Source organism: Oenanthe melanoleuca, chromosome 7 (genome assembly GCF_029582105.1).
Source record: "Oenanthe melanoleuca isolate GR-GAL-2019-014 chromosome 7, OMel1.0, whole genome shotgun sequence".
NCBI lineage: Eukaryota > Metazoa > Chordata > Aves > Passeriformes > Muscicapidae > Oenanthe > Oenanthe melanoleuca.
The window spans coordinates 28188843-28199341 of NC_079341.1; the positions used below are offsets into that span (position 1 = coordinate 28188843).

At 40.6% G+C, this 10499-nt stretch overlaps 1 protein-coding gene across 1 annotated transcript in view; it reads left to right on the top strand.

Annotated features, from left to right (window-relative positions):
* The window catches only part of LOC130255840 (glycerol-3-phosphate dehydrogenase [NAD(+)], cytoplasmic-like), a 25833-nt gene that overhangs the window by 12877 nt on the left and 2457 nt on the right, over nucleotides 1-10499 (top strand). Inside the window, 6 exon segments of the mRNA XM_056496895.1 lie at nucleotides 2274-2451; nucleotides 4334-4474; nucleotides 5686-5824; nucleotides 7453-7565; nucleotides 9097-9330; nucleotides 9481-9587. Of these exon segments, the coding sequence (XP_056352870.1) occupies nucleotides 2274-2451; nucleotides 4334-4474; nucleotides 5686-5824; nucleotides 7453-7565; nucleotides 9097-9330; nucleotides 9481-9587 (912 nt within the window).

Here is a 10499-nt window from a genome sequence, read left to right on the forward strand (position 1 = left end):
CTTAGTTGTATTCAGATCTGTACTCGAGGAAGTTCTCTGTTTTTCCACCTGTATCTACAAACTTGGAAAGAGCTATTCTACAGAGATACTGAGACCCCAGCCCATTCAATACCATCTGCTTACCCATACTGCCTGCCTGGGCCCATCTCTTGCTTCCTACCAGATATATATACCAACTCTAAAATCCACAGGGAGGACATAAACGTTGTCCTCTGATGTATGAATAACATCTATCCATAGCCTTGGTGGCAGAACAGGTTGTTTTAGTGCTACAGAGAAATACAATGTTTACCTTTGGCAAACATTTTTTTTATTCTTATGTTCTTATGTTCCTCATAAATATTTGGGCAGCAGTTCAGATCCATGCTCTTGAGGCTTTCCTGCAGCTCAGAATTGTGGCTGACACGTGACACAGCAATGTTGCAAAAGCTCATGTCAGCTGCAGAAGTTCAGCAGGTCACGGGGACTTGCTAAGTCAACACTGCCAGGAGGCTCATGAGTGATACGGGTGAGCGAAGCAAGCGCTGCACTGCACTTTGTGGTTGCCAGTAGGTGCAGGAGGGTTTGTGTTTATCTGCTGAGTCCCATTCAGCATTTCAGGGATTAGAGCTGGAGTCTGCATTTTTCCATGGAAAATTTTATGTTCTTGGTACTTAGCTAAAAAAGTAATTTTTATGGGTAGGCTTGATGTGTAAGTTCACAGTGTGCTGGACAACCAGGACAATGAATTTATATCTCAGACCTTTTCCTTGTTAACACACATTTCTTGTGTGGAGCCAAAATTCATCCTCAGCTCAAGCTTTGAATGTGCAAGCAGGGCAAGAGAACCAGAATATAAACAATTTTATAAATAATATGAATGTATGATATAACTGCATGCCTTTCTTTCAAAACAGCAGAATCTTACAGTAAATGTTCACCCTTAAAACACTTCCCTAAATATTGTAAAGAACCAAACCAAATCATTCCTTACAAAATAAAACAATCCCCCAAAACAAAAAACACAAACCAACCAAAAAGCCTCAAACTAAATAACTAAATTAAAAAAGAACTACAGCAGCTCAGGATATAGCATATAATCAACACTGAACAAAGTGAAACCTGATCTCAGCAGGATTTTTTTATCACTAAAGATTAAGACCTTAAGTACCTATTAAGACCTTATTAGTTATTGAGCAATTTAACCTTATGCAAATCTGTTACATGAAAAATATGGGTGAACCAAGGAGGGTTAGTTACAATGCGGGTTCCCTTTGAACCATTGACAGCACAGACCTACCTGGACTTTGATATCCCCAAGAACTTTATCAGTCCCAGAACACACACCACAGCTAAATCCTGTTCATGCTCCTTGCTACAAGTGGGTCAGAGAACAAGAATGCTGCAACTGGAGCTTCTCTTTCACTTGTGTTAATAACATGGCCAATACTTGAGGGATTAAAGTAGCATTAAAATGGAGAGAGGGAAGAGAGGAGGAAAAATAATCACCCCTCTTCCCCAGATAATTTAAAGTTCATTAAACAATACTTGCAATATTTTCTGTGAGATTTCTCATTCTCCCTTGCCGTGTGAGTGTTTGCAAGGCTGCAGTGATGATGGGGGAATAAAATTATTGTCTGACCTGAAATTTAAAATGCTCAATATGACTCAAGGTGAATAAACTGGATGGTTAAAATATCCTCAGGCTGCAAGTATTACAGGTCCTGTTACAGTCATAATTAGAAAACAATAAGCAAAGAGAAACCACCAGGTTGAAGGGTTGTTTGGGGTGTTTTTGAACATTTAGCTGTTATGTAAAATCCTTCTTGTAACTGTTTGGTTCCTGATAGGAAAGTGGGGTGCATCTATTTTACATGAGGTGCACAAAGATTGTCACAGCAAGATTGCTCAGTGTTTATTTACCACCTGGATTATTTTACATTTATTTATCTTGACAAAAACCAGAATTGTGTGAGGGCCATGAGAGATTTTAATCTCAGATAATGTATTTTTAGTGCTGTTGATGGTACATCACACTCCACTCTAAAACCTTTGATACAACTTCAGTTCTGTTATTGCAGTTATATTTTCCCCCTGTTCTACTCTCTCTGTTTTCAGACTTGAGGGGCTCTTGATGGAGGGTAGTGGATAAAGCTTTCTGATAAATGTTGCAAGCACCTAGACAGCTTTATAGCACAGGCTTTTTATGAGTTATGATGTTTAAAGTAACTCATGTTTCCAATTCACAATAAAAGTACTTTTCCCCTTTTAGTTATTTTTATTTTATTTTAAAGGGGATCAGCCATAGCAAGAATCATTGGCAAGAATGTCCAGAAGTCAAACAGATTTGATCCCACTGTCAAGATGTGGGTGTTTGAAGAGATCATTAATGGAAGAAAACTCTCAGAAATCATCAACCAGGAACATGAAAATGTTAAATATCTGCCTGGATACAAGATACCCCACAATGTGGTAAGTTGAAAAAAAAATTAAATTACTGAATTTGTTCGGGTTTGAGGTTTTTCTGTGGTTTGGTTTTGTTTTTTTTTTAATATGGGAGGCAGCATCTGAAAAAAAAATTAGGAAGCAATTCACTGCTTTGTTCTGGTTTGCCACCTAATTCACTCCATTATAAATCCCTGGAATATAATTCAGTTCTGTGATTTCTGCTTGTCTTGTATGTCACGCACAACTTCAAACACCAACTGTGTCTGTGCTGGTATCACACCATCCTCCTCCCTGGCAGAGATCAGCACAACTCTAGAAATGGCAGGCAGAGATCTGTCTACACAGAGCTATTTCAAACCCAGAGCATCTTCTGGAAAAAACAGGCAAAGCCACTGTTCTCCTTTCTTCAGAAAAAGAAATCAAAAGCAGAGGCTGTGGCTTACAAGGAGATGAATAATGAGCTATCAGCTCATGGGTGATTTCAAGACAGCTGTAATTAATAAAGCTCTAAATTCCATCAAAAATTATAAGGTACTTATTTTCATGGACATTTAAAATACCAAGTTACCTCTCTACTTAATTAATCACCTTAGATAATTTACTGCTACCAAAGCAAGTGAGGTGAAGGGGTTTGGCTGTCCAAGATTTTGCCAAATGCTACTGCTTTGTGAGTAGAGCCACATTTTTGGAACAGTTGCAGTTGTAAAGGGAAGTTAAAATGCTGCATGTGGCAGGTCTCCTTGCTTGGGGAGTGGTTATATTTAGTATTCCATTTTGTGCTGTGATTGCATATTTGCACTCCTGGTGTTTGAACTTGGCACATAATTCTCCTGGGTTACAACTGACTTGTCACTGTTATTTTTACAACAATCTAGCAGATCAACAGGCTTGTCATCATCCCTTGAGGCCAGCCTTACCCTCTTCAGAGCACAGCCTGAGACTTTACCAGCAAAAATCAGCTGGCTGTAGTAAAGAGACCCTCAGACCATCTCCAACTGAGAAAAAAAAGAAAACCAAACAAGCTGAGCTTTTCCTTGCATTGCTCTGCAGCATTTTGGAGAGACAGAAGCACAGCCTGTGCAGCACTGCCAGCCTCTGTCCTGCTCCCACTTCACTGTTTTCCCAGAGAAGCAGCCTGGCTGGCAGCAGCTCTGGTTTTCTTGCTGGGAATCCCATTTGCTTAAGGCTGCATGCTCCAAGGCTGCATTCAAGAGTGATGTTTTCTCCTACTGTAACTTGCTTTTAGCAGGCTCAAATTCACCTGCTGTTGCCTCTGTAGCCTGGCTTGAATTGTTGTTCTGAGAAATGCCAGAATTTGGAGGAAGATACATCTAGGTAGTTTTAAATCATGTTGTACAGGTTTTTGTAACTCTTGGGAAAATTACTGTGTATTTAAAACAAAGACACATATCCACCCAAAGATGATGATAATCTCTGCCTTTTGATACAGTTTATTCCTCAGTAACTCAGCTGGTGACCTATGGAAACTAAAGAGTTCCAGAAAAGCCTCTGTCCCACTATCCCATTTTCCTCCTGTGCTTCCCATGCTACCACTCATTCCAGAAGAATTATATGGGGTTGGTCAGCTATCTTCAGGAACCAGATCAAGAAGCTCAACTAGCAAAGGGGCTTTCCAGCACACCACAAATTTATAAAGTATATAATCTTCCCCAGATTATCCACACAGGGTTAAACTATTAAAAAATTACTAAAAATCCAACCTCAAAACAGTTCAGCTGCTTTGTATATTTCAGAAGAGATCTGTAGCTGCTTGTGTGGAGAGCTATGCCACAGGACCAGTTAAAATTAAGGGTATTTGCACTGCAAATGGCTTTGGCATGATGGTGTCTTGCCAGGACTGAGGACTCTTACCTGGGGCTCATTTTGTTTGTCCCTCTTGTCCCAGGTGGCTGTACCAGACGTGGCTGAAGCAGCAAATGGGGCAGATATTTTAGTGTTTGTTCTGCCACATCAATTTATTGGACGAATCTGTGAGCAGATTTCAGGACAGATAAAGCCTGGGACATTTGGGATTTCCCTGATCAAGGTAAGTTTTTGTCTCTACAGTATCCAGTCAATATGGAGTAAATAAACAACTCAAACTTAAGGGCAGGAGATGCAGCCCTCAGCCGCATGCTCTGTATAAACACGAGCATTTCTTCCTTCAAGAGTTAAAACTTGCCCAGCTCTGTCAGCCTTCTGCTGCTCTTGTGGCTGTGGAAAGAGCAGGATGGGCCAACCTATCCAGGCTAAGAGTCTCTCTCTTTGCTAGTCATGTTTAGCCTGGATCAGTACCCCCTTGAACCAGCATGAAGGTGAAAATGAGCAGAGGAAGGGATGCATAAAGCTGGCACTGCTGCCAGAAAAAATACTCTGAGACTGCAGCCTCAGTTAACTCCTAATTGAGAACTCTGAGTCAAAGTGCCTCTTCCAAGTACATGCTAAAGATGTTCTTGGCAGCATTAAAATGGCATAATAAAACTAATGATTTTGCAAAACTGAAGCAATTTCAATCTGGCATGAACTGAGGAATCTCTTTTTAAGGTTCGAGAGGTACCAGATTAACATAATCTTAAAAGGAATTAATATTTTAAGAGAATGTCAAACTAAAAGCCAGAGGCAAAGCATAGGAATGTAGTCTTCCCATTTCTTCTTTTGATTGCATTACAGGAAATATCCCACTTAAAAATGTAATGAAAGAAATGTAATTCAAGTTTTTGGAATTCAATACCAGCACTTCCCCTCTATAGAAATTATCTCATAAGCAGCAGTAAGGAGAAGAGAAGAAGGTGGGAGAGGAAGGAAATTTCTGCAAATTCAGCTTTTAGAAACCCAAGACAGTTCAGTATACTCCTTAACACCCAAAACCCACTCTGATTAATACTTAGATCTTGCAAAAAAAGCCATTTCTTATAGACCTCATTTTAAACATCTGATCCTGAACTACAGAAATTTGACTGAAAGGAAAAATGCAACATCAAAGAAAGCAAGCCTCAAGACAGCAGCACAGGCTGTGAGGCCTCTTGCAGGATTACTTTGACTGTCACCCCTTCTCCCTGAGCTTGCCTTGAATTTGCAGTTTCCAAAGTACAAGCCCAGAACATTTGTATTAATGGCTAGCACTAGTGATTGTAAGATCTTTTTTTTCCCAATTAAAACCAGAGAACTGCAGGCAATAGAACACCTTCTTCTTTACCAGTGCTCTGGTGCTGTCATTTTCCTATTCCAATATCCTGGCTTTAACTATCTTCTTTTCAGGGGATTGATGAGGGTCCTGATGGCCTGAAGCTCATCTCTGACCTCATTCGAGAGCAACTGAAAATAGAGATCAGTGTGCTGATGGGGGCCAACATAGCCAAAGAAGTGGCTGATGAGAAGTTCTGTGAAACCACCATTGGTAACTATTGCAAAGAGCCTATTAGAGCTGGGGTTTAAAGTCACCTGTGGCAGGAAAACCTCTGGAAGAAGCAGGGGGATGTGACTGGTCCCAAGTGGTTCCTGAGTGGAGCAGCGCCTGCTGAGCTCCTTCAGGGAGCCCCGATTATTTCCAGAGAGTTCAGTGCTGAAAGAATCAAACTGACAGTGGGTTTCAGTGCTGAGAGCTAATTTAATCTATTGAAAATATCACAGCTTAATCCTGTTTCTGTAGGAGTTGGCAAGAGCCACCTTTTGTGTCTGTAGAGCTCAACATGGAGTAGCTCAGCAGTGGATACACAATACAGTCTAGATAAAGAAGTGTAATCAGAAGCTTCTATGTGCTCACACTCCCAGAGGTGTATTTCTTCATCTTATAATTTCTTGTTTGGAAAAGAAAACCTAGTAACATTCTGTTCCTCTCTCCCATTTGGACTCCTTGCCAAGACACGGCCTCAGATCCTCCCAGGACTGATTTGGAAAGTTCATCCAGTAGTTTTTAAAACTCAGAGATTTTTTAAGTCAGTCAAAATTAAAGCTACATCTCTCCATAGCTAGGAGAGGCAAAAGAAAAATAAATTGTGTTGCAATAATGTTCCTTTGCCTTGCAAATATTACAGTAATGGTGCAAACTGTACCAGCTGGGCATTTGTTACTGAAAGAGCAACTAGGGACAAATAGGACTAGACATGATTAGGAGAGTTGAGCTATATTAATTCTACTGGGGGAATTTAACTTCTGCTGGCCTGGTTTGAAGCCATGACGTGATGATGACTGTACAAAGAGCTGTACCCCTTACTTTTGTCCTCATATCCTCATGGAAAGCCATGCAAAGTCCAAAAACAGCCACCTCAAAGAGAACTGGTATTGTGAAGAACAAGAAGAAAACCTAAAGTTTCTCATGAGATGGTGAGAAACCTCCCAGCTACCAGAGTGTGGTGTCCCAGGGTAGTAAAACTGACAGCTGAGCTCCCCCTGAAGGAAACCAAGCTACCTTGTACAAAACTCTAGTGAAACTATTGAAAGCTCTTTGCCCAGCTGGCCATGGGCTCTCTGGGTCAAGGCAAACCTCAGTTCCTCTAGCACCAAGGGCTCTCCTTGGCTGAGCACTGGAACAACGTGATGCATGACCTCTGTAGAATTGGTAGGAAAAGGGTTTTAGCAGAGCCAACCTCCAATTTCATCATCTGGATGGATCCCCCTGTAACTGGGCAATAGTCATTTGTGTCCCATCATAGTTCTTAGCAGTGACACAGGTTTACATTTTCAAAGGAGAAATTATACCACTGTCTTGTAAGAAACAGTTCGCAAATAATTTGTCTTTTGTAAGGTCTGTGGTTGTACAAGCTTTCTCAAGCAGAAAGATCAGTTGGGGGTATCTACTTTTAAGCTCTTTAAAGTGTCATTAAGCAATGTTGATCAATGCCCTGGAGTTGCCTACACTCAATGCTGGCATCCAGCAGCAGAAACTGCTGTTGCACAAATCTCTGGTTTAGCAACACCTTGGGACTGGGATCACAGAAGCAGAAGTAGTCCCTAGAACCTTATTTCATGTTACTGTGAGCACTCTGAAACATTGTAAAAGTGTTATTTTATCCTTCCTTCCCACAGGATGCAAAAATGAATCACAAGGTGAAATCTTTAAAGAATTAATGCAGACCCCCAATTTCAGGATTACTGTGGTGCTTGACTCTGATACGGTGGAGCTTTGTGGAGCCTTAAAAGTGAGTGTTTTCAAGCCAATATATTTTATTAGGGCCAAATTCTAACCTCACCTGAGTCTTCTGTAAGCCATGGAGTCTAATTTGAGTCCTGTCACCATGTGAGTGAATGAGTGCAGACAGCCAGTTTTCCAACCAGGAAAATAAACCTGGGAAATAAATATTCTCAAAAAGGGAAATTTATTTAAAATGTAGCTGCAGGCAAAGCATTTCAAAATACTTGTATTTTTATCTTTGCTCTGAAAAACAGATGTGCCTCTGGTAAAATAGAGTTAAGTCCACTGTGTTTTCTTGTCTGTCTGTTGTGAGCACATGAAACAGACTCTCACTATATGGAATAGCCCCACTAATATTTATGCCTGTGATTTAAGTACTAGCCTGCTGGAAAATTCACATCAGAATTTTCTCTGTGTTGGCAGCATGTCTGTGTGGCATTCAGCAATGCCCACATGGAGATCCCAGGTGGGATCAGAAACAACAACAGTCACCAAATTTCCAATGAAGGGTCTGTGTGAGATTCAGAGTTTGCATTTATATGAATTGAAAGTGACTTCAGCCTGTGATCCTTTTTACTTCTTCACACATTTAGTCATTTATACTTCAATAATTCATCTTTCCACGGTGGATGACTGATGAGGAAGAATTGGTCCTGTTTAACTTCAAATACAAAAATAAAGTTTCTTGACATACAAAACCAAACACTGCAGATTTCGCTTTTGGCCACAGAGCAGAACTGGGGGCAGGAACAGATGGAAGAAAGGTTTTTTTCTGTTGTGTGATAAATCATTGCACTTCCTGAAATAATAGGTTTGGTTTTGCTTCTGCTTAAAAAACCTAAAAAATTAAACATGTGCACTGGGGTACATACATATCTGGAACAAGCATGCCAATGGTAGTACTAGGTGACATACTACTCATATACACTGAACTAGATTTATTTAGGGACTTATTTAGGAGCTGGGAATTGGAAGGTGGGAAGGGAACCATGCTGAACAATGGTGAGGAATTATGAAGATGTTTAGGATCCTGAGAGATTTGTTTAGAGCTGTAGACAAGTTCTACTGATATTTGTAGGTAAACCCAAAATTTGACCTACTGTAGCATTTTCATGGAATCTATGCCTGCTCAAATCAGAGACCCACAAAGAAAACCTAGAAAGGTATGACTCTGTGGGAGATATTTTAAATAGTTGAACAGAAAGGTCAGTGAGATCCAACTTGGAATTTACAGAAAAAACACTAATTGCATACATGGTATGTGGTTGCAATATTAGTGTAGAAAACATTGCTTTGGTTTTTCCTATGGGAGCAACAGTAGATACTTAACACAAATCTTCTAAAAGTCCAGTGACTTTAGCTCAGCATTATCTGACCTGTTTCTCCATAAGACAAACTCATGGCCATTGGAAATTGACCCTTGTTCTGATGAAGACAGGTTTGTGGGCTTTCCCTGGAGCTCAGGGCACACTGATGAGCTGCACACCTTGGCTGAGCATTTCCTTCCCTCCCTGTGTTTTGCACTGGCCCATTTTCAGAACATCGTGGCGGTGGGCGCGGGGTTCTGCGATGGACTGAGTTTCGGGGACAACACCAAGGCAGCAGTGATACGCCTGGGCCTCATGGAGATGGTGGCCTTTGCCAAGATGTTCTGCAAGGGACCAGTGTCAACAGCCACCTTTCTGGAAAGCTGTGGGGTTGCTGATCTCATCACCACCTGCTACGGGGGACGCAACAGAAAAGTAGCGGAAGCCTTTGCTCGCACAGGAAAAGTAAGAAAGATTTTGAAATATTTTACACTAATGCAGGAAGAAGTCCTTCTGTGTTTTATAAAGGCATCATTCATTGTTTACCTTCTTGATAACTGCTGGTATCACAGCAGTATCACCTCTGACCCAAGTAATCAGTCTTCTCTCTTCTAGTCCATTGAGGAGCTGGAAAATGAGATGCTGAATGGACAAAAGCTGCAAGGTCCTCAGACCTCAGCTGAAGTCTACAAAATTCTGAAACAGAAAAATATGCTCCATAAGTAAGTGCTCTGATTTTAAAAAACAACAAAATCAACAACACATTATGAGTGGTTCATAACCTCCTTAACTGTACTTGTGTTTAATTATCTGATTAATTTCTGCAACAACAGCTTTCTACATCTTGGGCCACTGCTAGAGCCTGGCTTGACTCCTCATTGTCAGGGTCAATTGCATGGGATAAGGGCTGAGTAGTGTAAGAAAAAACAAGCCACAGACAGAGAGTAGGTTCAGGTGATACTGTTAGTGCCTAGTAGAAGAAGCCTCCCAGACATCCCCATCCCTCAAATAAGATTTATGGCCCTACACAGAATCATCTTGCAGACATGATTTACAGGCCAAAGAGTTTCTTGTTCTCAGTATACCACCACTGCAGCTTGCAGCAGTCCTGCTCTCAGTGCAAACCTGAACTTGGTTATCTCAGTAAAAATGCTAGGATCACATTCCTAATCAAAGATTTTTACATGCATTGAACAGGTAATGTGTGCTGATATCAATGCTTTAGTGCCACAAATACTGCTGAGGTAAAAAGTACCTCTAGTTCTTTGGGATGATGTAAGATTATTTATAATTTGAAAACTCTGCCTCAATTTACACAACAGAAAAGCTAAACTTCCCTCCAACCCATTTCCTCTCATACATCAGCAGTGGTGAGAAGTCAAACACTGTTAAATGAATTCTTAAAAACTTATTGGAATTGGAACAGTTACAGAAGATTCAAGTGGCATTATGTTTCAAAAATGAGAGAGAAAAGGAAAGCTCATTTTGACAGCAGCTTTAAATCACAGTCTGATCTAATAATTATCCTATAATTGCACTTTGTTACATGCTCAGCTCCAAGTCATTCAGTGGACTCATTTTTTACCACATAATGACTAAGACAGCTTGTAAAAGGAAAAGAATCCTTTAAGCCA